General features: G+C 58.3%; 7 protein-coding genes across 7 annotated transcripts; 4 read left to right on the forward strand and 3 right to left on the reverse strand.

Moving 5' to 3' along the window:
• The first annotated feature begins 1,545 nt into the window (after nt 1-1,545).
• On the forward strand, nt 1,546-7,153 carry BJ171DRAFT_455434 (chitin synthase, class IV). Its single transcript, XM_053108276.1, has 6 exons — nt 1,546-1,798; nt 2,334-3,210; nt 3,376-3,422; nt 3,597-5,112; nt 5,336-5,684; nt 5,802-7,153. The coding sequence occupies exons 1-6, from the start codon at nt 1,747-1,749 to the stop codon at nt 6,681-6,683; spliced, it is 3,723 nt and encodes a 1,240-aa protein (XP_052970269.1). The 5' UTR covers nt 1,546-1,746; the 3' UTR covers nt 6,684-7,153.
• Nucleotides 7,154-7,184: 31 nt separating this feature from the next.
• Nucleotides 7,185-8,124, forward strand: BJ171DRAFT_490565 (acyl-CoA N-acyltransferase). Its single transcript, XM_053109626.1, has 2 exons — nt 7,185-7,674; nt 7,930-8,124. The coding sequence occupies exons 1-2, from the start codon at nt 7,218-7,220 to the stop codon at nt 8,067-8,069; spliced, it is 597 nt and encodes a 198-aa protein (XP_052970270.1). The 5' UTR covers nt 7,185-7,217; the 3' UTR covers nt 8,070-8,124.
• A 106-nt stretch (nt 8,125-8,230) lies between these two features.
• Nucleotides 8,231-9,457, reverse strand: BJ171DRAFT_438485 (uncharacterized protein). Its single transcript, XM_053107999.1, has 2 exons — nt 8,761-9,457; nt 8,231-8,624 (listed from the first exon to the last, which is right to left on the reverse strand). Exons 1-2 carry the CDS (start codon nt 9,242-9,244, stop codon nt 8,446-8,448), a joined length of 663 nt encoding a protein of 220 aa, XP_052970271.1. The 5' UTR covers nt 9,245-9,457; the 3' UTR covers nt 8,231-8,445.
• Nucleotides 9,458-9,539: 82 nt separating this feature from the next.
• On the forward strand, nt 9,540-15,101 carry BJ171DRAFT_490567 (uncharacterized protein). Its single transcript, XM_053109627.1, has 11 exons — nt 9,540-9,910; nt 10,281-10,435; nt 10,639-10,910; nt 11,000-11,232; nt 11,359-11,750; nt 11,934-12,267; nt 12,428-13,357; nt 13,484-13,816; nt 13,938-14,219; nt 14,350-14,537; nt 14,642-15,101. Exons 1-11 carry the CDS (start codon nt 9,731-9,733, stop codon nt 14,967-14,969), a joined length of 3,627 nt encoding a protein of 1,208 aa, XP_052970272.1. The 5' UTR covers nt 9,540-9,730; the 3' UTR covers nt 14,970-15,101.
• On the reverse strand, nt 15,102-17,150 carry BJ171DRAFT_561260 (mitochondrial carrier domain-containing protein). Its single transcript, XM_053113229.1, has 2 exons — nt 16,197-17,150; nt 15,102-15,874 (listed from the first exon to the last, which is right to left on the reverse strand). Exons 1-2 carry the CDS (start codon nt 16,665-16,667, stop codon nt 15,416-15,418), a joined length of 930 nt encoding a protein of 309 aa, XP_052970273.1. The 5' UTR covers nt 16,668-17,150; the 3' UTR covers nt 15,102-15,415.
• Nucleotides 17,151-17,654: 504 nt separating this feature from the next.
• On the reverse strand, nt 17,655-19,275 carry BJ171DRAFT_236136 (uncharacterized protein). The gene is made up of 4 exons (XM_053106582.1): nt 18,951-19,275; nt 18,545-18,595; nt 18,226-18,386; nt 17,655-17,966 (listed from the first exon to the last, which is right to left on the reverse strand). Exons 1-4 carry the CDS (start codon nt 19,048-19,050, stop codon nt 17,889-17,891), a joined length of 390 nt encoding a protein of 129 aa, XP_052970274.1. The 5' UTR covers nt 19,051-19,275; the 3' UTR covers nt 17,655-17,888.
• Nucleotides 19,276-20,378: 1,103 nt separating this feature from the next.
• Nucleotides 20,379-25,340, forward strand: BJ171DRAFT_596000 (male sterility protein-domain-containing protein). Its single transcript, XM_053114646.1, has 11 exons — nt 20,379-20,938; nt 21,122-21,181; nt 21,279-21,451; nt 21,620-21,632; nt 21,764-21,842; nt 21,917-22,066; nt 22,137-22,313; nt 22,383-22,711; nt 22,870-24,212; nt 24,378-24,570; nt 24,742-25,340. Exons 1-11 carry the CDS (start codon nt 20,562-20,564, stop codon nt 25,088-25,090), a joined length of 3,243 nt encoding a protein of 1,080 aa, XP_052970275.1. The 5' UTR covers nt 20,379-20,561; the 3' UTR covers nt 25,091-25,340.
• The last annotated feature ends 389 nt before the right edge of the window (nt 25,341-25,729 follow it).

Consider the following 25,729-nt stretch of genomic DNA (forward strand, 5'->3'; position numbering starts at 1 on the left):
GGAATCTCTGGAGGCAAAGCGAGCCGGACACGGCACCTCCGAGGCCGAGGCAACGGCGAGGGAGCAGGCGCCACAGATTGGCGGACATGGTGGATGGGTAAGATTGCCGGGAGGGGGAGGGATGGATTGGGACAGCACTGGGCGCGCGCTGGCACGAAAGAAGACTCGGAGATGGCACTGGGCAAACCGCACTGCAATTCCTGCTGCTCTGATATCGACGCGGCCGGGTTTCAGCAGCACCTGGTGCATATCCGCCAGGAAGCCACCACAAAGACACCAAGCAGCCCGCCATCGCACGTCGATGGGTTGGAGCAACATTGCAGCCGAGTATGCGTGCCCGGCTCTTCCACCCACCACCACCACCACCACCACCGCCTTCGCCGTGACAATACACCCCACTCCGAGCGCAACGCCCCCACCACCCCGCGAGGCAAGGCCCGCAGACGCAGGCACAGAACGGCCATCGCTCTGGATCGTTGTTGTCGGACAGCGGGAGGGAACCAAAGGCACCCGCTGGGCGATGGACAAGGGCGACGGTGTGCGCGTTGGCAGCGTGGCAGTGGCTCTGCGCAGAGTTCAGGCCCACGGACCAGCAAGGCAGGTCCCCCTCCTCCTCCACCCGCGTCTTTGGCCGCAGATCGACAAGCTGCCAGGCAAAAGGCAAGGCCCGACAGACAGCCAAACAAGCACAGCAGCGCCAGCACCAGCAGAATAGACGGACATAGACACCAAAACCGACTGGATGCAAGGTTGATTTGGGGAGATGGTTCGGCCAGTTCCCTCGTCCTCGATCGCTGTTCATCTCTCAGCTCTCTGCTCTCTCAGCTCTCTCAGCTCTCGTCGATCCAAGTCCAGGACAGAGCGACGGCGCCGCACGGACTTTGCGCCACAGCAAGCGGCGGCGACAGCGAAGGCGACGCGTTCCGTTGCGGCGGTGCTGTGCGGCTCTGTGGCGGCGGGGGCTGTTGCTGCCGATGCACACGATCAGTGGCCAGCGCCGCCAGCACACTCACAGTCACCGTGATGTTGTGTCGGCGCGTCGTCGTCTTCGGACACAGCACAAGGCCGGAGTGACACCCACACGCGTCGCACCGAGCAGCCGCGGTGTACACAGCACAGTGACCGAAATGGAAGCTACCGCGCAGCCAGAGCCGAGCCGCGACACCTGTGACACATGGTAGCACATACATGGACACTGTTGTCTGTATTCTGCACAGCTGCGTGAGTCTCCACCACGCACAGCACACAGGCAGCACACAGACTGCACACAGACTGCACCCCGCCCCCGCCTGTCCGCCCGGCGCCGCCAGCGGCACGAGTCCCCAAGCGCTGTTTGGTCCTTCGGCCTTGTCCGCCCCGCCCGCAAACACCCTCTGTGTCGGCCCTGTCTCCCGTCGTCGGCCCCCTTTGCCGGCGTGCTTGCCCTTCTTCTCCCCCCCACTGTCTGTGTGCGTGTCCCTTAAATCGCCTCGCTCCTATTTCCACCCGCCTCGTTCCTATTTCAACCCGCCTCGCCCCGCCTATCTTTTTCTTTTCGCTCGCCGGCCTCCTTCCCGCCCCCACCCACACACCACTCTCGCCTCTGGCTGACCTCCGGCTGACCTCTGGAAGTTCTTCCCGAGTCCTCTCCCCTCCTCAACTTCCAACCGACAAGAGTCTTCGAGGCCCCCGCTCCGTGCCCTCTCGTTCTATCGGCTCGGTTCCAAAACGCCCTCGGCTTTTGTCTCACTCGCTCAAGGCCGACGTATGAGCTCGTTTTACAAGTCATCCCAAGACCCGCTGCGAGCTTCCACACCAGGTAATATCGCGGACCCGTCCGATCGCAGCCACCGTCAGCTGCTTTTGTTCGGCCCCCCGGCTGCTGGGGCATGTCCTTGCTTCTCGATCCGGCCTCGCAGTCGTCTGGACAAAATCCCGACCGACGCACTCGACGCACAGAGGCTTGGGAACAATCCGGGCCGTGGCCAACAATCTGCCTCAGAGTCAGTCTGCCTTGGACCTGCACTGCCTTGGCCAGTGTGCTTCGTGGACGATTTTCGCTTGAGGAGGGCTGTTGGCGACCCCGCTGTTGGCGACCCAGCTGTTGGCGACCCCGCTGTTGGCGACCCCGCTGCGTTCGAGGATATCCTCTCCTGGCTGGCACGACACGACAGCAACCCGCCACCCGATTTGCCTATGATCTTCCAGCACCCACCCTCCTGCCTTCTAGCGCTCGCTCCTGCTTTCCAGCACTCCTCCGTCTCCAGTGTCCTCATGCTGATCTTCATGCCCTCTCTTCTTGTCATCTCCCGCTCCGTTTGCCCCGCCTCTCGCTCCATTTCCCCCACCCGCAGCCATGGAGTCCCCTGTCGCTCCATCTGCTTCTTTGCCTAGGCGCAACACTGCCCGGCAAGGCGGTGCCATGCAGAGAAGCAACACTCTGTCCCGGAAAAAGTCCCTCGTTCGTCCCGAACGGGCTCCTCAAAATCGCACTCTCCATCCGGCCCTCAACAGCGACGGCACCATCCCCCGTCGCAGCAAGTCCGTTGTCAGCGAGCGCCACTCCTCGCTCGGGCGCTCCGACACCATCTTCCGTCGCTCGCTGGGTCGCAAGCGGCGCGATGGCCCCGAACGTACCCCATGGGTCATTGCCAGCTACTTTCTGACCTGCTTCATCCCCAACAGACTCTTGTTTGTCTGTGGCAAGCGCGACGTCTACATCCAGCAGGCCTTCCGCGAGAAGCTTGCCCTCTGTGTCGTCATCGCTCTCTTGATGTTTGCCGTTGGCTTCCTCACCTTTGGCTTCCAGTTTGTGCTCTGTCCGCCCAACGCCATCCCCACCTATCCCTATCTCGGCCCCTTCCCGAGCACCGTCGCCATTTCCGGCACCCCAACCAAGCTCTTCACCATCCGCGGCTCCATTTACTACATTAATCCCTCCAAGACCTCCGATCCCTTCCTCACCAACGTTGTCAACCTCGACGGCGGCACCGACCTGACCTTTGCCATTCCCAGTAGCAACCCCGCCTGCGCCGGCTCCAGCAACGGCTTCTCGGATAGCAGCGATGCCCGTCTCAACAGTTGCTACGTCCAAAAAGGCTCCAACAAAACAAAAATAAGCTGCCTGGTGATCCAGCCTCCCAAGAACCAGCTCTCGGACTACTTTGTTTACTATGGCGACACGCTCATGGCCTGGAACGATATCAATCAGAACTATGTTGTCTACAATGGGTAAGCCTGCGTCGCACCCTCCTGTCCTGTGGCGGCCATGGGCGTGGCCATGAAACGCGCCTGTGCCGTCTTCCTGGCTTTGCGGCCGTGCCCCTCCACCACCCTCGTTTGCCCTCGAGCTTTTCTGTCCCTGGTGTTTGCTGACCCCATGTGTCTTCTCTTCAGTGCCATTCTCGACATCACGCACTACTCCGACGTTCAGAACATCTACGGTAAGATTGTTGCAGCTCTCGATCGTGGCCCAGCGATCCGGTGATCTGGCTGCCGCTCCTGGTGGGCGCACGCTCAGCTCCCTCGCAACCAGCACCGTCCCAATCAGCATTATCAGCGTGTGGCTCATCGTCATTGCCCTCTCCACCCCCCCCTTCCTCTGAACTCTGCCCCAGGCTCTGCCATGACCAACGTCATCCAGAGCCACACTGGTAACAACGCCATCGCCCACGACATGACCGACACGATCGCTCGAAGCAACACTCTCCGCAGCCAAGCCGTCTGTCTTGCCGACACCTTCACCATTGCCAAGCTGAACGGGCTTTCGGTTGGCTGTGCCATCTCCTTTGTCGTCACCAACATCTCGCTGATTATCATTGCCGGCGTCGTCATCCTCCGCTTCATCTTGGCCATCTTCTTCTCGTACGCCATCGGCTGGCGCTTGGGCGACCGGGGCGATAAGACCACCAACCGCGCCGCCGAGCATCTGGCTCGCCGTGTGACCGAGCGAAGAACCCTGGCCCGCACTCGCACGGCCACCCGCACCAACATCCCTCTGGACTCTGTGGTGTCGCGCCAGCCAGCTGGCTCGTCCATCAACAGCCGTCGCGTCAATGGCACCGAGAGCGTTGACGGCCAGAGCAGCTCCGCCTCGGATGAAACCCGCAGCCACCAGTGGGGCTGGAGCGCCAACTTTGGTTTCATGGACAACGCCGACGAAAACTCTGACCTGGCCAACGATCCCTTCCTCGACGAAAGCTTGGTGCAGTCCCTGATCCTGGTCACCTGCTACAGCGAAGGCTACCAGTCCCTGCGCAACACCCTCGACTCGGTGGCCAAGACCTACTATCCCTCGACCCACAAATGTCTGTTTGTGATTGCCGATGGCATCGTCACCGGCCACGGCGAGCCAAAGTCCACTCCCGACATGCTGATTGACATGATGGACGTTGACCCTCGCTTCAAGGGCGACGATCCCAAGCACGGCGGCGAGCCCCAGGCATTCAGCTACGTTGCCATCGCTGACGGCAACAAGCGCAAGAACTTTGCCCGCGTCTATGCCGGCTGGTACAAGTGGAGCCGAACCGAGGTCCTTGATGCCGAGAAGGAGAAGGAGAGGGAGAAGGAGCGCCACAAGAGAGGCTTCCGATCGAGCACTCTGCCCAACGACACGGCCAGCGCTTCCGAGGCATCCGAGTCGGACATAATGCCCGCCTTGAAGACCATCAAGGACCGCAAGGAGGGTCGCGTCCCCATGATCCTGGTTGTCAAGTGCGGCAACGACGAAGAGCGCAACGACCCGCATGTCAAGAAACCCGGCAACCGCGGCAAACGTGACACCCAAGTGCTGCTCATGAACTTCCTTACCAAGGTCATGTTTGACGATCGCATGACCGAGCTCGAGTTTGATATCTTCTTCAAGCTCTGGACCATCACCGGCGTGCACCCGGAGCGCTACGAGGGCCTGCTCATGATCGACGCCGACACGGAGATCTATCCCGACTCGCTGACGCACCTGGTTGCTGTCATGCACAAGGATCCCATGATCATGGGTCTCTGCGGCGAGACCAAGGTCAAGAACAAATGGGGCAGCTGGGTGACGATGATTCAAGTCTTTGAGTACTTTGTCTCGCACCACCTCAGCAAGGCCTTTGAGAGTGTCTTTGGCGGTGTGACCTGTCTGCCTGGCTGGTAAGTGGCCCCCTCCACCTTATGGGTCGTGTCTCAGCCGCGAGCGGCTGGCTGGCTGGCTGGCTGGCTGGCTGGCTGGCTGGCTGGCTGCCCTGTCCTGCCCTGCCCTGCCCTGCGCTGTGAGTGTGTGTGTGATGGCGTCCCTGCCGCTCCAAAGGTTTCTGGCTTTGATGTCTGCTGCGGCCGCCGTTGCTGACGCTGCAAACCACTCGGCTCTGCCCAGCTTCTGTATGTACCGCATCAAGGCCCCCAAGGGCGACAACGGCCACTATGTCCCTGTCCTTGCCAACCCCGATGTCGTTGAAGAGTACGCCGAAAACATTGTCGATACCCTCCACAAGAAGAATCTTCTCCTGCTGGGTGAGGATCGGTTCTTGACCACGATGATGCTTCGTGCCTTCCCGCACCGCAAGATGATGTTCGTGCCCAATGCCATTTGCAAGACCGTGGTCCCCGACGAGTTCAAGATTCTGCTCTCGCAGCGTCGTCGCTGGATCAACTCCACCATCCACAACCTGTTGGAGCTGGTCCTGGTTCGCGATCTCTGCGGCATCTTTTGCTTCAGCATGCAGGTACGACGAGTGCCCTTGCCAAGTTCTGCCCCATCCCCTTCTCGCGTTGGTCCTCATCTATGGATGCGTCCATCCTGTCGCTAACGCATGCCTTTGCTTGTTCTCGTACGTCTCTAGTTTGTTGTCTTCATGGAGCTTGTCGGAACCGTCGTGCTCCCAGCCGCCATCAGCTTCACGCTCTACATCGTCTGCCTCGCGATCTACCTGGCGGTCACCTCCCCAGGCTCCCCCAACATGCCGACCCAACCCCTCCTCCTGCTGTTGGCCATTCTCGGCCTTCCCGCCGTCCTGATTGTCCTGACCGCCAAGCGCTGGATCTACGTCTTCTGGATGTTGGTGTACCTGTTGGCCCTGCCCATCTGGAACTTTGTCCTGCCCCTCTATGCCTTCTGGCACTTTGACGACTTTTCGTGGGGCGAGACCCGCAAGGTCAGCGGCGAAGCCACCCAGGAGGATCACTCCAAGGCCGATGGCGTCTTTGATGGCACCGGCATCAACATGAAGCGATGGATGGAATGGGTCGAGGAGCGCCGTGTCCAAGCCGAGCAAGCCGAGCAGGAGCGTCTGACGGCCTATCTCGCCAACAGCAACCGCATGGTGCCCGTGCAGGTGATGGCCCCCGGCGCGGCCCCGCCCCCCGGTAGCGTCCCAGTCTTCATCCACGGCGGCCCTCTGCGCTCCAACGGCTCGATCCATAGCGGCAAGTCGGTCAGCGCCGCGCGCCACGGACACTCGGATTCGGACTTTATCCCGACCGTCAAGTTGAGCGGATACATCCCCACCTTTGAAGAGCAGCAGCGTGCGGGCTCGGTACACTCGACCTCGGGCACCTATCCTGGCGCTGCCACGCCTGTTCCCGGTGCTCTCCCTTACGACACGCCGTTCCCGCCCCGGCCCCAGGTCAACGCCGCGCACTTGGTTGCCCCGACGCGGACGACAAGTTCTGTCCAGTCTGGCTCCCAGAACAGCGGTTCCGCGACCCCCCACTCGGATATCTAAGTCCAAGACCAGCCACACTCACCTTCCCTGGCCTTCCTATCGAGCGTGTGGGCTCGAAGAGGGGGGGGGAGGGAAGTTCACTAATATTACTTATAGACAGCAGCGCTTCCGGTGATGTCGCTATATATGCATTCCTCATGCCCCTTCCGTCCCCGCACGACGGGGGTTCTTTCTTGTCCGCTTTCCTTCCTCTTCTTTTCTACCGGCATATCGTTTCTTCGAAGCATATCGTTTCTTCGAAGCATCATCTTCACATCTCTTCTCTTCCCCTTCCTTTCCAAGAGAACCACAGAAAATATCACTCCTTCAATCTCCATCCGAGTGGGCGAGCTGGCTGCTGCTTCAGCGGCTGTGTCTGTGTCGCTTGGTGTGGGCCCTGTCATGGCTGTCATTGGTGTCATGGCTGTCATTGCGGCTGGAACCCGGTGGTTGGTGCTGCGGCGCCACGAACCCATGGCAACATAAATTCGATGATCTCGCCAAACTCATCTGCAGTGCGCCCACGCCCGCTCGATGCGAACCACCACACTTGCCATGGAAACCAGTCCGCTAACGACCCACATCGCGATCGACCACCCCCTCATCCCGGGCCTTCATCTGACGGAGGCCCGATGGTCGGATCGCGCCACTCTCGTCAGGCTCATCAATGACGCTCCCGAGATCTCCCAAAACACCGTCGCCATTCCGTACCCATACTCGGACCAAGACGCCGAGTTTGCCTTGCGCGAGGTCTTTTGGAAGCAGGACCAGGCCACGGGGCAAGTCCGGAACTTTGTCATCCGCGGCCAGGACGATGTCCTCATGGGCGTCATCTCGCTCTTCCATCGGTCCGAGAACGATCCAAGGGACTCGGCCGAGCTCGGATACTGGCTCGGCAGTCCGTATTGGGGCAAGTCTGTGATGACCACCGTGGTCAGATGTGTTCTCCAGGTCGCATTCGGGGACTATGGGCTCCGGTCCGTCAGTAGCGGATGCTTCCTCGGCAACAACAGTAGGTGGCCAAAACATGAGCTCTGATACACAGTCACCACAACCACCACATCCATCATATCCACCACGTCCACCACAACCACCACGTCCACCATTTCCTGCGTACTTCTCTCCACCATGTGATGGCCGATCTACTCCTCCCTCCAACACCTTCTTCAAAGTATCACACAGATCGACGCAGGCCTGTTTGCCAGATGCGTCTCGCAACGCTAACCTCCTCGACCGTTGCTCTCGTGGTGTTCTCCGCTCTCCCTAGAGTCCCGGCGTGTCCTGGAAAAGTCTGGCTTCCAGCTGCTCGATGGCCAGAGGACATACACAAAGCTCAATGGACAAGTCGTCCAGAGCCACCGATTTGAGCTCAAGAACCCTGCGATGGCCCAGCAGGCAATGGAGTGAAACCCGGAATCCCTAGACAGCGCTGCAGCGGGAGAATATACGCCCTCTTTAGACCATCAAGCATTGTCTTCCTTTGTCAATCCTGTCTTGAACGGAATGGAGTGCGCTCCAATGCTGATCTCCACAGAAGTGACCGCTGCGGCAACTCAGGAGGGCAAAGGCCGCACGCGATGTGTCGATGCATCCATCCAACTCTCGTCCGCTGCTGCATCGCTGTCGACCGAGAGATGATCCCTCTCATTCGATTCCTATTGCTCGGTATCGCCTCTCCCCCTGTCATCTTTTGCTGACTCGGGCGGAGGCGTCGCTGCATCATCGAGGCGGATTGCACAGACGATCTATTCGACAAACCCGACAGCCTATTCGACTGCGCCGATCAGTCAATGCTCACCAGCTCGACCTCAAAAGTCAGTGGCGTGTTGGGAGGAATGCCGGCCTCCGGATTTCCCTTCTTGCCATAGGCCCAGTCACTCTCGATCACCAGCCTGGCCTTCTCGCCGCAAGACATGGTCATGAGAGCCTCGTCCCATCCGCGAATGACTCGTCCGTTGCCGACTGATTCCGGACCGGCGATAGAGGAAGCAGAGTCGAGTCAGCGGCGGAGGACAGAGACACCAGGATGGAGGGCTGCTCGCTGCCTCGGCGCCAGCGAAAATGCCGAGCTCGGATCCGGCACTCAGGCAGGCCCTACCTTTGAATCTCAGCTGGACCGGCTTCTTCTTGCCCTTGGGGATGTTAGTGTCAAAGACAGATCCGTCCGGCAGAAAGCCAGTGTAGAAGCAGCCGACGTTCTGGCCCTTTCGCGGATACCGCTCGCCATCGCCTTTGGAGAGGATCGTCTTGGTGTACCTGGGAGGCTCGACGGCTTCGGTAATCTTTTTCTTCTCGGTCTTGGTCGTCTCAGGGACAGCTGGGGCATCGGTGATCTCGGCGAGGGCCTCTTCGAGCGGCTGTCCATCCGGGCGGAAGGCCTCGAGCTCAAACAGGGCGCTGTATGCGGCAACCAGCTCCTCCCGCTTGCTCGCCTTGGTGACGTTGGCGAGCTTGCCGTGCAGCTTGCGATCCTTCAGGAATTGAGCGGTTGCATGGGTTTGCAGGAAGGTGGCGATATCTTTCTTGGAGACCGAGTCATCGCCGTTGAGGCTCTCGACCTGCCAGGGTGCAGCAGGAGGCATTTGTTGGTGTGGAGGAGGAGGAGGGAGAGGAGGAGGGGGATCTGTGCGAATAGTGCCGGTGCTGGTGATGGTCAAGTATCGAGGCGTCGGTGTTGTTCGAGTCGAGGAGCTTGCGCAGACCAATGCTTGGAGAGCTGGCGGTGCTGGCCAGATGGGGAAGCAAGCCGGTGTCGGGCAGATCGCCTGGTGCTGGTGGCCAAGCCCGCCTGCTGGTCAAAAGACGGCTTGCCATGTGGCGCGCGCCTGGTTCCAAAGACATTTTTTTTGCAGGCGGGTTTTGCACTGTCCTCTTGCTGGTCGTGCTCGTTTGCAAGCGCACGGCGACGCCCGACCGAGCCTGTTGGCCTATCATCCCCCCTTGTCGGTCATCCATCCTGCTCGGCTGCACCCGAGGCCATCTGTTGTCGCCCTCACGCTAGCAACACAAGCAGCCGATCGTCGCCCATCCGCCCTGAAGCCCTTCCCTCTGTTTGCCAGAGCCCGTCCATGAACCGAGTGGCACCAGCCGGAGCAGCCTCGTCTGCCGCCGCTGCCGATGCAGCCAAAGAAAAGGCCGACCGAATCGGCCGAGGCAAAGGGTGGTCCATATTTGAAAACGATGTCGTCGGCCGCGACGATATGCGATATTGGGGCAAGAACATGGTCGATCCTGTCGACAAGATCGAGGTAGGATCCACTCACCAAAAGCCAAGCTCAGCCAAATGCGCCAATCCTATGAAGCGACAAAGGCGAGGGGAAAAGTGGAAGAGCGGTTACGGCCAAGGCGGCCTCTACGACTGCTCGGCAATACCGAACTGGGCGAGCGGCTGCAGGTCAAGAGGACGATCTCCCGCCGCGGGTGATCGCAGGAGGCACAATGCCGGGCTGCTGGATGCGGAGGTTGCCCACCATTGATCTGGCGGCTTTGCTGGCTGTCGGACTGGATGCATCGTCAGCGATGGATTCATCCGGCCGCTGGTTCACCGATCGATCGGCCCGTGTGTCCGGTTGAGGCGCCTGCTTAACCACCCCTGTATCTGTCGACGCGGCATCCCAGGACAAATGGCGGCTGCTGCCTGCCTTTCTGCAGACCAAGGGCCTGATCCAGCAGCACGTCGATTCATACAACTATTTTGTCGAGACTGGAATCAAAGAGATCCTGAGAGCCAACAACCGCATCGAAAGCGATGTCGACCGGGTCTTCTATCTCAAGTACGTATGGCGTGGGGGCGTTCGCGGATCTGTGGGCGGACATTGCAGCCAGGGTGCTATGGATTCGACCCTCCAGCACGGAAGCGGCGTGGTGGTCTCTGGAGGAGCCGCAGAACGGCTTGTTCGTGCGGCGCCAAGCGAATGCAGCCTGGAGAGCAGCCCCACATCGAGCCCTCCTCACCAACACGCCGCTGGCGCTGCAGATTCAACGACATCCGCGTGCTGGTCCCATCGACCTACGATACCCAGCGGGGCATCCAGGTGCCTCTGACTCCGCAGGAGTGTCGTCTGCGAGATATCACCTATGCCGGAACGATCGTTGTAGATGTGGAGTATGTCCGCAACAAGCAAATCATCAAGAAAAACAACATCGATATTGGCAGGATGCCCATAATGCTCCGCAGCAAGCCCTGTGTTCTCTACAAAAAGTCGCCCGAGGAAATGGTGCAGATGAAGGAGTGTCCTCTCGACCCCGGTATGTGCCAGGAATCTCCGTCGCCGCCTTCACCGAAAGCGGGCCGTGGTATCTGGGCTGACACCAGGGCGATCCCCCTCCACACACAGGCGGCTATTTCATCATCCGTGGTACAGAAAAGGTCATTCTGATCCAGGAGCAAATGTCCAACAACAGAATCATCGTTGAAAACGACCGGACCGGTGGAATCGGCGCCAGCGTCACGAGTTCAACCGTTGAGCGGAAGAGTAAGACCACGATCCTGTACGTCCCCGCGACCGGAAAAATCATTCTCAAGCACAACAGCCTGACTGCCGATGTCTCCGTCATCACGATCATGAAGGTATGTGGGCGTGGTGGACTGCTGAGAGAGGACGGGGTTTGGGGCGCCGAGCGCTACGTTGCGTTGTGTTGTGCTGCATTGCATTGCTGTACTCGTCTACTTACCTGCCCCCAACGTCGCACACAGGCCCTTGGAATCGACTCGGATCGTGAGATCGCCGAGCTCATCTGTGGTGAAGACCCCGAGTACCTCACTCTGCTGTCACCGTCCCTCGAGGAAATCTCCAAGCTCGAGATCTTCACTCAGACACAAGCCCTAGACTCGCTTGGCTCCAAAGTCAAGCCTTCCATGTCCTTCAAGAAAACCTTTACGCCCCGCAAGAGCAACGTCGAGGAGGCAAAGGAGTACCTGGCAACGAGCTTCATCGCCCACATTCCGTGTGAAGAGCGGGACGGGCGATACAACGTGCGACCCAAGGCGATTTACCTGGCCACGATGATTCGGAGAGTCCTCCAGGCCATCCGTGAGGGTGGCATTGTCGACGATCGTGACTTTATCGGCAACAAGCGTCTCGAGCTGTAGGCAGCGCATCCATCTTTTGTCGACGCACTCATTCCTATTGAGTTGCTTTGTTGCATGTGACGACACACGGCTCCCGCCACACGTCTTATTCCATGAATAGGAATGCCGAGTCCATATACGGACGCCTGTTGTCATAGCAATGCTGGTGTTCTTACCATTTCCTACCGCTCTTCCCACAGCGCCGGTCAGATGATTTCACTGCTTTTCGAAGATCTGTTCAAGTCGTGGATCGACCAGCTCAAAATGGGTATCGACAAGGAGTTGAGGAGAACCAATCGCACCAAGCAGTACGACGCCATAACCACCGTCACAGGTCGCTCTAGATACATCACCGATGGTCTCTTCAAGGCCATCTCCACGGGCAACTGGAGCGTCAAGCGGTTCAAGATGGAGAAGGCAGGGGTCACGCACGTGTTATCTCGCCTCAGCTATGTCTCGGCCCTGGGTATGCTCACGCGTATTTCCAGCCAGTTTGAAAAGTCTCGAAAAGTCAGCGGACCGCGTAGTTTGCAGGTGAGAGTCCCGTGCGCCGGCGTATCTGCCTCGCCGCCAGTCCATGTAGATAGTGTCTTGCATTCCTGTCACCACCTCCACGGTCAGCTGCATTTTCCGATCACTAAGCGCCACATCGCTTCTCCCCCCCTCTTCTCGTGTCGCCCTTGCCAACTTGTAGACCTCGCAATGGGGCGTCATCTGTCCCTCGGATACGCCCGAAGGAGAGGCCTGTGGTCTTGTCAAGAATTTGGCGCTGATGACCCACATCACCACTGACTCGCCGTCTGAGCCTGTGCGAGCCCTCGCCTTTGCCCTTGGCGTCGAAGACATCAACATGCTCACGGGCGCAGACCTGTATCGCCCAGGCACATACTTGGTCTACCTCAACGGTGTGATCTTGGGCGTCCATCGCCTGCCCGACAAGTTTGTGCGTGATTTCCGGCGGCTGCGTCGGGCTGGCCGCGTCGGCGCCTTTGTGTCGGTCTATCGCAACGTGCTGCAGAGCGTCCTCCATATCTCGAGCGACGCCGGGCGAGTCTGCCGCCCACTCATCATTGTCGAGAAAGGCAAGTCCAAGGTGAACGCCAGCGACATCCGTGATGTCATGATGGGCTTCCGCACTTTCAACGACCTCGTTGTCGAGGGCAAAGTCGAGTACCTCGACGTCAATGAAGCTGGCGACAGCGATATTGCTGTATATGAAGCCGATATTGTCTACAGCGAAAGCCGCGATCCAGATTTTGCGCACAAGTGGGGCAGCAAAACCGAGGATCCAAGCGGCCTGCCTAACACGCAGCATCTCGAAATTGCCACCTTTACTCTCCTTGGAGCTGTGGCCGGGCTGATTCCGTATCCTCACCACAATCAGTCCCCGCGCAACACCTATCAGTGCGCTATGGGCAAACAAGCAATCGGCGCCATCGCCTACAACCAGCTGACCCGCATCGACACGCTGCTCTATCTCATGGTGTACCCGCACCATCCGATGGTCCGCACACGCACCATCGAGCTGATAGGCTACGACAAGCTCCCGGCTGGACAAAACGCCACGGTTGCTGTTATGAGTTACAGTGGCTACGATATCGAAGACGCCCTGGTCCTGAACAAGGTAGGCAGCTGCTTTGTCGTCGGAATCGCACTAGTCAATGTGTAGCCAGACTTTTGGCTCGGTCCGTGTTCACACCAGGGACACTGCGATAGCCAGCTAACTGATAGGCTCTGCATTGCAACGCAGGCGTCGATCGATCGAGGCTTTGGTCGCTGTCAGGTCATGCGCAAGTTCAGCACCATGATCAAAACCTATCCCAACCGCACCTACGATCGTCTGCTTGGCCCGCCCGACGTCCAGCCAGACGAGGTCGTTATCGACCCCCGCTACGAAGCAATCGATCTTGACGGCTTGGCGCATGTTGGAGAAATCTGCAAAAAAGGCAACATCCTTATCAACAAACAGTCGCCGGTCGAGACCGCTGCCATGGATGGCCGCTCGGACGGGGACATGACCACGGTGACCTACAAGCCTGCGATGGAATCCTACAAGTATCCGTGCGACGGCGCCGTTGATCAGGTACGAGAGAGGATCGGCGATAGCTGTGATTTACTACCGCTCTCCAGAGCGCCGCGATGCCGCTGCACTTTTCGCCGTAGTAACTGATGTTGCTCTCGATCTGCCATGATGACAACGCCAGGTACTCTTGACCACCAATGAGGAGGACCAGATGCTGGTCAAGGTTCTTGTTCGCCAGACCCGCCGCCCCGAGCTGGGCGATAAGTTCTCCTCCCGCCACGGACAGAAGGGTGTCTGTGGCATTATTGTCCAGCAAGAGGACATGCCTTTCACCGACCTTGGCATTTGTCCGGACATCATCATGAACCCGCACGGCTTCCCATCGCGTATGACCGTCGGGAAAATGATCGAGTTGCTTGCTGGAAAGGCCGGCGTCCTCGCTGGCAAGGTCCAATACGGAACGGTGGGTTCTCTCTCGGCAAAAGAACGACTACCGGAGTGGCGCTTTCGACGGTCAGCCATGCCACGCCGCGCTACACTGCAGCAAACATGATGGACTGGCTCCAGCTCTAACCGCGATTGATGGTGTGTAGTGCTTTGGCGGCAGTAAGGTCGAGGACATGTCACGCATCCTGATCCAGAACGGCTTCAGCTACTCTGGCAAGGACTATGTCACCTCCGGCATCACGGGCGAGCCGCTCTCTGCATACATCTTCTTTGGTCCGGTTTACTATCAGAAGCTCAAGCACATGGTCATGGACAAGATGCATGCGCGCTCTCGGTATGTCGGGCAGCCTGCGGAGGATAAAGCGCCGGATGCCAAGGTTTGCACTGGTACCGATCTGTACCCGGAAATCACTGCTGATGCTTTGCTCTATTCCACAGCGGCCCCCGGGCCGTGCTCACGCGCCAGCCAACGGAAGGTCGATCCAAGGAAGGCGGTCTCCGTGTCGGAGAGATGGAGCGCGACTGTCTCATCGGCCACGGTGCTGCGTCGCTGCTGATGGAGCGTCTGCTGTTCTCGTCGGATGCCTACGATGTCGAGGTTTGCCAGGAATGCGGCCTGCTTGGCGGCTGGCAAGGCTACTGTCCCTATTGCCGCAGCCGCAAGCATGTCGCCACGGTCAAGATCCCGTATGCATGCAAGCTGCTCTTCCAAGAGCTGATGTCCATGAACGTCGTGCCGCGAGTCAAGATCGAGGAGTGGTCATAGCCGCCTCCCTCTCTGTGTCCGCTTTGCCCATCTACCTACCCCACCCGACAGTCAAAGTCTGATCCGCCTGGAAGCCTGCGATTCTGCAGCTTGCGCTACCAACAAGGCAGCAATAGATGGTATTATGTGGCAGCCGGGTGCCGACGAAAGTGTGCGGGCAATCTATGCGGAGAATCGGGGTGTGTCTGGGACTGCGACCATTGCTTCAGTCGCATGGTCGTGCCAAGATCTATCAGTGGGTGGGTGAGGAGAAGTGAGCGAGAAGGGAAGAGGGTTGGTGTGATGGCCCTGTGGATGAGAGGGAAAGAGCCCTATCAAACAGCCCTGAGGAGATCGTGCATGCAGATCGCCGGCGGTACGGACGAGGACGTCGAGGACGTCGAGTGTCCATCGGTGCCGCGCGGGTGCCGGAGCCGGTGCTCGAGCTGGGAAGATGGGTGGGCTGGCTACTGTTTCTCAAGCCACTGGAGGATGGACGGATAGATGGTCTGGGCGACAGTGAAGGTGAATGTGATCTTGGGTGCGGCAACGATCAGCTTGGGCGTCAGTCCTCGGAAGAACGCCCAAAACCCCTCCTTGACAACAATGTGATGCAAAATCGCACGGCCTGTTTGCGGGCGATCGAGAGGCGCCGCTTGGATGCGTGTCTTGACGACATCAAAGGGCGAAACGATGGTGATGGAGAGGACCGAAGCCACCAGAGACGACACAAAGTTCTGATAGAGCGTTGCCTGGCGATAGTCTGACAGCCCAAAGAACAGTTCCTTGCCAAGAGCGGCGAATCCAAAGAGCGAGGATGCTCCGGTGGCATTGCGCATGATCGCCCAGAATGAGCCGCGATAGAGTTGGTGCAAGGAGCCGAGCCCCGGCAGCGAGGACTTGCCGCGGTCGGTTTGGCGCTTGACCTTCCAATGCCGATGTTGGGGGAAGTTGCGGGGTGGAAGGCAAAGCGTAATTAGCACATGAGGGATTGCACGAATCGAGCAAGCTGCAATCAAAACAGGTCCGGGAGACATGCTGGGCCGTGACGGCGCTCGAATGCTGGACAGGAAAATCTCGGCCTGGGATAGCGTCTGATCGCCAAGCATGATTTGCAGCAACCCAGGCTCGATGAGCAGACAGGCGATCCACTCAGCCGTTGGATTAGCCCACTGGGCCGTTGGATAACTCCCACCGGCGACACAATCGAGTGCCAGAGCAGACTAAGAGTGGACCCGGTCAAGTTACCTTGACAGCATCCAGGGGGAGCAACATCACTTCTCCAGTTCCTGTGATTGCGCCTGCGACAGCGTGCTGTGCAATGAGCGAGCGCTTGCCAAAAGCTTCGTCAAAGTTTCTCTTGTATTTCCGGTCGAGCCAGTTCCGGACGAGCGGCTGCCCGGCAAACTGGTAGCAGCGCTGGGTGACCTTGTAGAACATGGCGAAGCCCAGGCCGGGATAGAGCGACTTGTAGCGAGCCGACCACGCCTTTCCGGCCGACTCGTGGAACATGACCGAGTCCAAGAGATTAAGCTTGTCCTGCAGCGAAGCGTTCTTGAGGCCCGAGTAGGTCTGGTTGCTGGCCATCAGGCGCTTGGCGATGGTATCGACGGGATGGAACAGGAGCAGCTCCAGGAGCCCACCAGCGATGGACCCGAGCACCCGCGCCATCGATTCCTTTGAGGACGAGCTTGCTGCGGCTGCATGCTGCTCAGGCATAGCGGGCGAATCGCGGGGCTGGAAGAGAACGGATCACAGCGGCAGTACCCAGAGGAAAGAGAGGAGGAGGTCTGGAGGGCGAAACGAAGCCTGGAAACAGGCCCGAGCGACGGTTGGCTGGCTGGCTGGTTGGTTGGTTGGTGGACTTGGGACCAGAGAAAGAGCAAATGCACTTGGGGCTTGCGGCAGACACACACGAGAGAAGCTGCAGCGCGGCGTATGCCTTGGTGTCTACAGTCTCGGGAGACTGCGGTAGATGCGGAATGCGGATCGCAGATCGTCGCTGAGGGCGGGAGACCCGAGCGATGCCTGGGTTGCGGGCCTGCACCCCCAAGGCTCTGCTCCAAGATCGCACCTGGAACGCAACGCCGCGGTTTGTTGCCGTTTGGTGCGGCTTGTTGCAGTTTGCCAGCAGCAGTGTTCTGTGTGCTCGGGTGTCGTGTGTGTGCACCGTGTGTGTGTGTGTGGCGCGATTTGTTGACCGGTTCGAGTGTGCGCTGCGCACGGATCGAGCCGGCGCCTGATCAGGCGGCGCGTGTGGCTTGCGATCAGCGCACTTTTTTTTCAGACAACCCCGGCCGATTGCTCTTGGATTTGCGTCGGCCAGGTTGGTCGCGGTCCGTTTGAGCCCGCAGGAGGGCGACAGGCAGCCTCTGCCTGTTGCGCTGGCCAAAGGCGAAGGTAAGCACTCGACCGTGGGTGGCTCACCAAGCGCCCCTCTCAGCGAGCTGTGATGATCAAATTTCCATGCTAATACCGACCATATATATCCATGGAGAAAAATTCTCGCTTTTGCCTGAGCTTTGCTGATGCGTGCGGCCCCCATTCCCTGCTCGCTGCCATGCTGGCTGGGCCGTTACTGACTGCATCCTCACGCGATTCTGCTCAACAGATCTCCTCCGCTTTGCTGCGCCGATCGCCTGTCTGGCTGACTGACTGGAGAGAAATGCCTCTCGCTGTGTTGCTGATTCTGTCTCGGCTCGCATTCCTGAATACATTTTGTCGATTTGCATTATACAGCCCCGATTCCATCCGTACTCGCAGCGCCGGGTGGTGAAGCACCAGGCCTCTAGAGTGGCCTCTGGTTGATTCTTCCAAACAGAGCGAGGGCGAGGCTTGCTTCGATGCGGTTGCAACGGGGATGTATGGATGACAGCTCACGCTCAGTACGAACGCAACACGATAGGATGGCCGAGGAGCGGCCGAGGGATAGGCGATGCGCTACAGCTCCTTGACAAATTCGGCCCACTTGGACTCGTCAGCGCACTCCACCTCGACGAGGGACTTGGCGGGGCCGCTCTTCAGGCATGCGCAAACATGCGCAAGCATGCGCAAGCACGAGCACGCGAAGCAAGACGATTCGGTGGAATCGAGGGAGCGAGTCAGTCAACAAGCAGGACGAATCAGTCGACAGGCATGCGGCATGCAGGAGATCAGAACAGCCACCGACTGCCGATACATCTTCGTTTGTCGAGCGATGAGATGGCTGGCGCAATGCGGGTGGCGGGCTGGTGGCTGCAAGGTCGGGTCAGAAGTGTTATATCGCTGACCAGCGTACCTGCTTCCAGAGATAGAGGGTCGGGATGGCGGTAAGATTGAGCGACTTGTGGTTTCGGTAGAAGTTGTCGGGCTTGCGGAACTCCAGACGGGGACCGACAGGGACCTCGATCAGGATAGAGTCCGGGATTTTGCTGATATGTCTTCGAACGACGGGATCGGCTGTGGGAAGGGTTGAGTAGAACCGAGGGGGAGGACCACAGAAACCGATGAGGAAAGTCATGTCATTGCAGAAGGAGCAGTTATCCGCAAAGACGATCGACAGATCGAAGCAGATGCTCGTATACAAGAATATGGATATCTAGGCCGTTGGTACACACCAATAACACAATCGGGGCACCAGGATTCGCCGGTCTGGGGCTCCTCCGTTCCTGTCGGGTTGGGTGGGAGGGAGGGAGTTAGCGCTCGAGGCGACCAGGCGACGGACAGCCCACCGGCGAACGACGGCGAGGCCGAAGACTGCAGCGATCGGTAGGGAGGAGTTCGTATCCAATCCGGCAGCAAGCCAGGACCAGCCAGAGAGCTCCGTATGCTTGATGGTCGAGCGCGAGAGAGTAGGCGAAGGGCAGCATCGGCAGCATCGGCAGCATCGGCAGCATCGGCAGCATCGGCAGCATCGGCAGCATCGGCAGCATCGGCAGCATCGGCAGCATCGGCAGCATCGGCAGCATCGGCAGCATCGGCAGCATCGGCAGCATCGGCAGCGTTGATAGAAACAAGTCTCACCAAAGAGCAACACAAAGACATGGCTTGTGGGGTTGTCCAGAACGGCCTGGCTAACGGTAGAGTCAAACTCGGAGGAGTCGTTGATACGGATGATCTTCATTTTGGCAGGAGGCGGTTGTGGATCGCGGCAGGGAGATGGGTGAGGGATGCACACGGCAGCGCAGAGGAGCGGCGGTAATGGAACTTGGGGAGGCAGGTGGACAATCGACAGAGCCAAGAGGATGCAGTCGGGAAGAGACGCCTGGAAGAAGCAGATCCGAGACTACCCCGGGCGACTGATCGGCTGCCGGGTGTGCGGGCTATGCATCCGCAGGAAAGGCACCATGTCTGCAGGCCTGCGCTGCGATTGGCCGGGGATGGTGTCGTTGTTTTGTGGGAAGTGCATGGCGGGCGGGCATGTGTTCGCCGTGGGAGCTGTGGGATGCTGTGCTGTCGATGTTACAGTCGGTCCAAAATGAAATGGGATATCTCGTTTTGAGCCATGACAGTGGATTTTTTCTGTGACCTGAATACACCCACCCACTCATTGCAATCATGGCCAAACACAGCACCCTCGATTTCCGCATCGCTGCACTGCGACCGGTGGTGTTCACTCGGAGGCTGCCAAAGTGATCTGTTCTATTCTTATGGCATAGTTAGACATGCCATCGCATACTACGCCGACAAATGGGTTGTGGGCAGGTGTCCCATTTCCCCCTGAATTCAGCGCATGGCTCGGATCCGATGACCGCGCTGGGAGAGACGGAACAGCCCCATGCTTCGACAGCGTTACGGTGATATCACTTGCAATCAATGAAATCACCACGGTGCCTCCAGACGTGAGGCTGTTTTCCGGCCTCTGCAATCGGCCTGCACACGATGATCATGTTGGCAAGGGCCGCACTGATGCCAATTCCGCGGCCATCCGCCATACACAAGCATTGTCCAAAGAGACAGCCATTGGGTTGTATTTCGGGATGTCCAGTGGACGCGAGGGAGGGGGATTGAGCACACAGAAGCCCAGAACCAGACGAGCAAATCGCCCGGCCCGACCATCCTGGTCAGAGTTGGTGTCCGAGATCATCAGCAACCTCTGTCCAAGAGACCAAATCGAGCCTGTCCCTGGTCTGCGGACGGATTATTCTTCGTCTGGGTGAGGGAGGCGATATGTGCTGTGGTGCGATTTGTGCTGTGGTGCGATTTGTGCTGTTGGTGGCCACAATGAATATCCCCCAGCCAGACACAAGCAAAGACATACGAGTGTCAAACTCACCTGTGTTCCCACCGAGTGAACTGTTCGCTGACCGCACAGTGGATTTGCAAGCAGCTTGCTGGGCGAGGCAACAGCACAGCATCGAGGGGCAACAGCCAGACCCACCGCCCAAGCACAGAGCCGGTCACGCTGGCAGACTCAGCACCCTGAGAGGAAGCAAGAGCATTCGCTCAATGCAATCTGGCAAGCAGCCAGACCAAGTCGCCATCTCCTGGCTGCCCAGACCGACAAAAGGCGCTCCCCTCGCCCTTTCCCCTCGTCATCGTTGTCTCGTTTCGCCCTTTCGGCTCCCTCCTCGCTCCCCTGCCCTCATCTGGCTTTGGCATCGGCACCTTTGTCGCTTCCATCCCAACCCCGGCATGCTCAGGGCCATCTCCTGTTGTTTTGGAGGGTCCGCAGACCCGGTCGACGACCAAGATGTCTCCTCGCAGACCCCTGTCTCCCAACAGCCAACATTCCCTTCTCCGCCCGATCCCTTCGGCCCCTGGCTCCATCCCGTCGAGTGCCTCGTCAACACTGCCCGCGACGAGCCCGATGCCCTCCTGATCAACACCTACGAGAGCGGCGCCTCGGAGCGCTTCAGCTATCTCCGTGTGTGGAAGCAGGCGTATTCGGTCGCCCAGGCTCTCAAGACTCTCCCTGGCTGGAACGACGACGACCACGAGGTCATCGGCACCTTCTGCGAGACGACCGCTGGCTGGGTGATCCTCTCGTTTGCTGTGTGGATGCTTGGCAAGTGAGTATCTCTGGTCTGGTCTGGTCTGGTCTGGTCTGGTCTGGTCTGGTCTGGTCTGGTCTGGTCTGGTCTGGTCTGGTCTGGTCTGGTCTGGTCTGGTCAGTCTGCCTGTGCATGACATAACCGGTCTTTGTCCCTGCCATGACCAGGATCGAGTTTCATCTGTCCCTTGTTGCCATCCAGGAAAACACTCAACCTCGCTCTCAATTTCCCTGCCGCTGTTCGCAAGGCTCTGTGCGAGAGGTTTGTACTTGTGCTGGTCTCACATGTGTCTCAGGAGATTGACATCCCAGAGACCTCTGTGCCCAACCTGACTCGACCTTGACTCCAATCGAAACAGATACTTCATCAAGTACATCCTCTACCACCACAGCAAGCCTGGCCGCACCATTGGAGTGACGCTGGTCGATGCCACCACGTTCCCTGTGCTGGACAGCATCCCACCCCCGTCTCTCGAAGTCTGTGAACCCCTTGATGATTATGTCGCCATCCAGTGCACCTCTGGAACAACGGGTATGTGGGATGGTCGGGTGATGGTCCAGCAGCAAAGCAGATGGTGCAGTGGTGGATAGAGTAAGATGGTGAGTGTGGTGAATGTGGAAAGTGATACGCTGACGATGCATATCCAACCCACAACCCGACTCCTTCGTCCTGCATCCTGGTTCCTCGTCGCTCCCACAGGCATCCCCAAGTCGTGAGTTCTTCTGTGGCTTCTGATCCTGTGGATTCTGATCCTGTGTCGCGCCTGATGCTTGTTCACATTCACAAGTGATCACATCACCACTCGTTGACTGGATCCTTCTGTGCTTGCGCTCGTGATTTCAGTATGAAGTTCCCACACACTGGAATGATCACAGGTCGAGCCTCTATTGGAATGCTGAAGAGTAGCGTCGGACTAATGCAGGTAATTATGCTTAACATCGAATATCGCATTAATACGTGGGCAATGCTGGGTATACTGACATTGATGACTCTCAGCCTCCGTCATTTGTGGCGACATTGGGCCCTTTCTTCAGTTCTTTGAATCTTGGAGGATCGGTGTGGATTCCAAAGCCAACATTCCACGCAGTTGAGAAAGCAAAAAATGTCGCTCAAATAATGGATGACGGCGTGAACTATGTCTACCTGGTAAGTACCAGGCTCAAAGTCTTCTCTGACCCCGTGCTATCCACCTATTAAAGAAAACCATTTCTCACAGACCCCTTCGTTCATGAAACTCGTTATCAACACCGCTACTTCATTGAACTCAGGAGTTAAATGGACTAAAACAAAGAAAGTCCTATTGGGCTCAGAGCACATCCCCATGAGTGTCGTCCACATGACGAGGGAGAGATTCCCAAGTGCCGAAATTCAGTTGGGCTACGGATCAAGCGAGGTACATATCATGCTTGATGGCTTGTATTCTCACAACATTCGGCAATCACTAAACACAGCCCCTCACTAGACAGGAGTTATTGGGGCCTATTCATTTTTGCGGATCCCGGCCGACTGTCCCATCCCAGAGAAGTTGGTCTACAAGCTGGCCAAACCTGGCGTGCGCTGCCTCCTCTTCGACGAGAAAGGCGAGATTATCGATCCACGGTACTCCAACAGCGGAATCCTGGTCTTTGCCGTCGATCCCGAACATCCTGCCAAGGACCATCCGAACTTTGTCAACGCCGATCCCAACGACAAGCTGTCGACTTTCGGCTTCCTCGTGGATGGCTCGCCCCGAGTCTGCACCATGGACTGGGTCGAGATGGTCAGCGACAAGGAGTTCAGTGTTGTTGGAAGGTGAGTCTGGAGACTATTGTGTGCTTGATCCATGAGAACTGCCATCCACACTCTTGGTTCCGATCCTTTTGCTCGCTGGATACTTATCACTCTCATTCTCACACCTCACACCTCACACCTCACACCTCACACCTCACACCTCACACCTCACCCTCCAGATTCGACCAGAAGATCAAGGTCAACGGTGTCTATGTCGACCTGAACTACCTCAGGGAGCTTGTCCACAAGTACCTGCAACAAGCCATCGTCGATTGCTACTTCATCTATACCTCCGAGAGGAAGATCATCTTGCTCTACATCCCTCAGGGAGGATACAACCCCGAACTGACCTCGGCCGATATCATCCGAGTCGTCGAGGACATGTTCTTGCTGTTGAACGTCTCCAAGGTCCCCGTCCACAACTGCCTCAAGCTCGACGCATTCCCCTTCAACGACTCGGGCAAGGTCGATCTCAAGAAGCTCAAGCGCATCGCCGAGAACGTCGAGCAGTACAGCCAGGCGGTCCAGTACCCGGCTCTCATCGTCACCAGAACGTTCTTGACCAAGATTGCCTTCAAGATCTCCGAGTTCAGCAGCCAGATCCTGGACAACCCCGGTCTCTACGGCCGCAACTTTTACATTGGCGGTGTCGGCTTTGACTCGCTGAGCATCGGCCGCCTGGCCCTCGCCCTCAGGGAGGAGTACGGTGTCGAGATCTCGCCAATGATCCTGCTGTCGAACAGCATGAGTCCCAAGGATGTCGCCCAGCTGGTCGTCGACATTCTCGACGACAAGCTGGTGATTCCGCCGACAATCGATCTGGCTGCCGAGGCTGCCAAGCTCGACGATGCGAGTGTGACGGCCGAGGGTTTCCCTCCGTTTGTCTATCCCAAGGAGGTCCGCGGCATCGTCCTGACGGGTGCAACCAGCTTCCTCGGAGCATTCCTGATCTTTGAGCTGGCACACAAGTTCCCTCGGGCCAAGATCTACTGTCTGGCACGAACCGAGACCGAGAAACTGGCCTTCCTCCGCACCTACTCCAACGCCTCGAGGCTGGTGATTGCATCGCGGAACAAGAACGATCCGTGGTATGACGTGCGAGACCGGTGGGTTGGTCTGCGCGGCGACGTTTCCAAGGAGCGATGGGCACTCTCGGACGAGCGATGGAAGGAGATTTGCGAAGAGACCGACATGATTGTGCACAACGCCGCCGAGGTGCACTGGCTCTACAACTACAACGAGCTCAAGGCAACAAACGTCCTCAGCACGGTGACGGTGCTGCAGCTGGCCACGACGCACCATCTCAAGGTGGTGCACTACATCTCGACCATCGGGACGATTGCCATGGCCAAGGGCTCCGACAAGCCGCTCGAGGAGAAAATGTACTCCAACTGGAACCTGTCGGGCGGCTACTCGCAGACCAAGTGGGTCTCTGAGCAGCTGATCAACAAGGCACGATCGAGGGGAGTGCCTGCAACCATCATTCGGCCAGCGATGATTGCTGGCGACAGCGGATACGGAGGTGAGCCGCGGTGGTGTGATGATGTGTGGTGTAGTGGTGTGGTGATGTGGTGGAGATTCCCTCCTTCGTTCCCTCGACTTGGCCATGGGTTGATGATCTTGTGTGTCGAGCGATACCCATCCATCGACCGACACTGTTTCTCACCCTGTTCACTCCATCCTCCAGTGTGCAACACAGACGACTATATCTGGCGATACATCGAGGGATGCATCAAGCTCGGCATTTGCCCGGCAAACGCCAGTCCCGTCACTTGGACCATGGATCCCGTCGACCATGTTGCCAAGGTGATTGCCGAGATTGTCAGCTCGGAGGAGGCGCTGTCCAAGTTTGTGTTCCACATCAGCGACTCGGAGCACAGGTGAGGAGTGCGTGGAGTGGAGTGTGAGTGTGAGTGGGTGTGGGTGTCAGTCGATGCTGTGCTTGGTATTGAGTGGGTCGCAGATGGACATGTTTGATGGCGGACATCGTTGGCCATCGCAACCACCCCTCACTCACTCACTCACTCACTCACTCACTCACTCACTCGCAGTGTCATCACCGAGAAGCGTGTCTTCGAGATCGCCAATTCCGTTGGCTGGATCATCATGTTGGATACCCGTGAAAAGTTCAGGACGGTCATCTGGCGCAACCCATCGCCCGATAACCACGCCCTGCTTGCGTTCATGCGGATGCTGATGGACCTGTCCTTCAGGGTCGACAACACCAACACTCGCTCGATCTACCCGACGCCGTGTCCCTCGCCCGAGCTGGTCGTCAGGAAGAGTCTCTTCCACTTGGATCGGGTGTCCTATCTCGACCAGCCCACGGCGGCGGAGACCGAGCTCAAGGACGAGGAGTATCCCGATGTCCGTCCCTTCACCCGCACCGGCCGCCACTGATGTTGTGCTGGCTGGGCAGACCGATCGATCAGTGTCGTCTCGCTGCCCTTCCGTTCTGCGGCCGAGTCTTGTTGGACTGCCAGACACTGAACACGATTGATCCAACATGGAGATGTGTGTGGTGTGTGGTGTGTGGTGGATGGTGATGAAGATGGTGGTTGATTGCGCTGTCGACATCCAGTCATTCCTGCGTCGCATGACTTCTCTGGTGAACAATCTGCGGGATTTCAGTCGTCTCGAGTGACTCCACATCCAGAGCGTGCCAGTCCAGGCGAATATCAAGTTCAGGCGTTCTACACTCCAATTCGATCACTCTGTCGCATCAGCAGTCCTGTCTCTGTCCACAAGTACTCGCAACCAGCACTGACACCAGACGGAGGAGTCGCATGGAGAATCCAATATGGCTGTGATATTGACCAGGACAGACAGTCAATTGCCGACAGGGCGACTGGGGCGACATCGGGGTATGTGGACGGGGTGAGAGTGGGACACATCGGCAAGCACTGGATATCGTGCACTGACTCCGAAGCGATAGATCAGGAGTGTGTGTCAGGGAGTTGTGAGGCACCGTGCAAGTGAAGGACCATGGCTGTGCATGGGATGCACCATGAATGGCACTGCCAAACATGCAGTGACCTC

Source organism: Polychytrium aggregatum, assembly GCF_025602895.1.
Source record: "Polychytrium aggregatum strain JEL109 chromosome Unknown BJ171scaffold_5, whole genome shotgun sequence".
NCBI classification, from domain to species: domain Eukaryota; kingdom Fungi; phylum Chytridiomycota; class Chytridiomycetes; order Polychytriales; genus Polychytrium; species Polychytrium aggregatum.

Bases quoted from the DNA above. Each gene is read 5' to 3' on its own strand.
- BJ171DRAFT_236136 (XM_053106582.1), bottom strand. From the start codon at position 19,050: ATGAAGATCATCCGTATCAACGACTCCTCCGAGTTTGACTCTACCGTT. The intron at 18,596-18,950 runs GTGAGACTTGTT...CCAACCCGACAG, and splicing joins TGTCTTTGTGTTGCTCTTTG to GAACGGAGGAGCCCCAGACC. The intron at 17,967-18,225 runs GTACGCTGGTCA...GCATGCCTGAAG, and splicing joins CCCTCTATCTCTGGAAGCAG to AGCGGCCCCGCCAAGTCCCT.
- BJ171DRAFT_455434 (XM_053108276.1), top strand. From the start codon at position 1,747: ATGAGCTCGTTTTACAAGTCATCCCAAGACCCGCTGCGAGCTTCCACA. The intron at 1,799-2,333 runs GTAATATCGCGG...CCCCACCCGCAG, and splicing joins GCTGCGAGCTTCCACACCAG to CCATGGAGTCCCCTGTCGCT. The intron at 3,211-3,375 runs GTAAGCCTGCGT...TCTTCTCTTCAG, and splicing joins AACTATGTTGTCTACAATGG to TGCCATTCTCGACATCACGC.
- BJ171DRAFT_490565 (XM_053109626.1), top strand. From the start codon at position 7,218: ATGGAAACCAGTCCGCTAACGACCCACATCGCGATCGACCACCCCCTC. The intron at 7,675-7,929 runs GTAGGTGGCCAA...CGCTCTCCCTAG, and splicing joins ATGCTTCCTCGGCAACAACA to AGTCCCGGCGTGTCCTGGAA.
- BJ171DRAFT_490567 (XM_053109627.1), top strand. From the start codon at position 9,731: ATGAACCGAGTGGCACCAGCCGGAGCAGCCTCGTCTGCCGCCGCTGCC. The intron at 10,436-10,638 runs GTACGTATGGCG...CTGGCGCTGCAG, and splicing joins GACCGGGTCTTCTATCTCAA to ATTCAACGACATCCGCGTGC. The intron at 13,817-13,937 runs GTACGAGAGAGG...TGACAACGCCAG, and splicing joins GCGACGGCGCCGTTGATCAG to GTACTCTTGACCACCAATGA.
- BJ171DRAFT_596000 (XM_053114646.1), top strand. From the start codon at position 20,562: ATGCTCAGGGCCATCTCCTGTTGTTTTGGAGGGTCCGCAGACCCGGTC. The intron at 20,939-21,121 runs GTGAGTATCTCT...GTTGCCATCCAG, and splicing joins GCTGTGTGGATGCTTGGCAA to GAAAACACTCAACCTCGCTC. The intron at 22,067-22,136 runs GTAAGTACCAGG...CATTTCTCACAG, and splicing joins GCGTGAACTATGTCTACCTG to ACCCCTTCGTTCATGAAACT.
- BJ171DRAFT_438485 (XM_053107999.1), bottom strand. From the start codon at position 9,244: ATGCCTCCTGCTGCACCCTGGCAGGTCGAGAGCCTCAACGGCGATGAC. The intron at 8,625-8,760 runs GTAGGGCCTGCC...GTCCGGAATCAG, and splicing joins GGTCCAGCTGAGATTCAAAG to TCGGCAACGGACGAGTCATT.
- BJ171DRAFT_561260 (XM_053113229.1), bottom strand. From the start codon at position 16,667: ATGCCTGAGCAGCATGCAGCCGCAGCAAGCTCGTCCTCAAAGGAATCG. The intron at 15,875-16,196 runs GTAACTTGACCG...CGGCATTGGAAG, and splicing joins TCCCCCTGGATGCTGTCAAG to GTCAAGCGCCAAACCGACCG.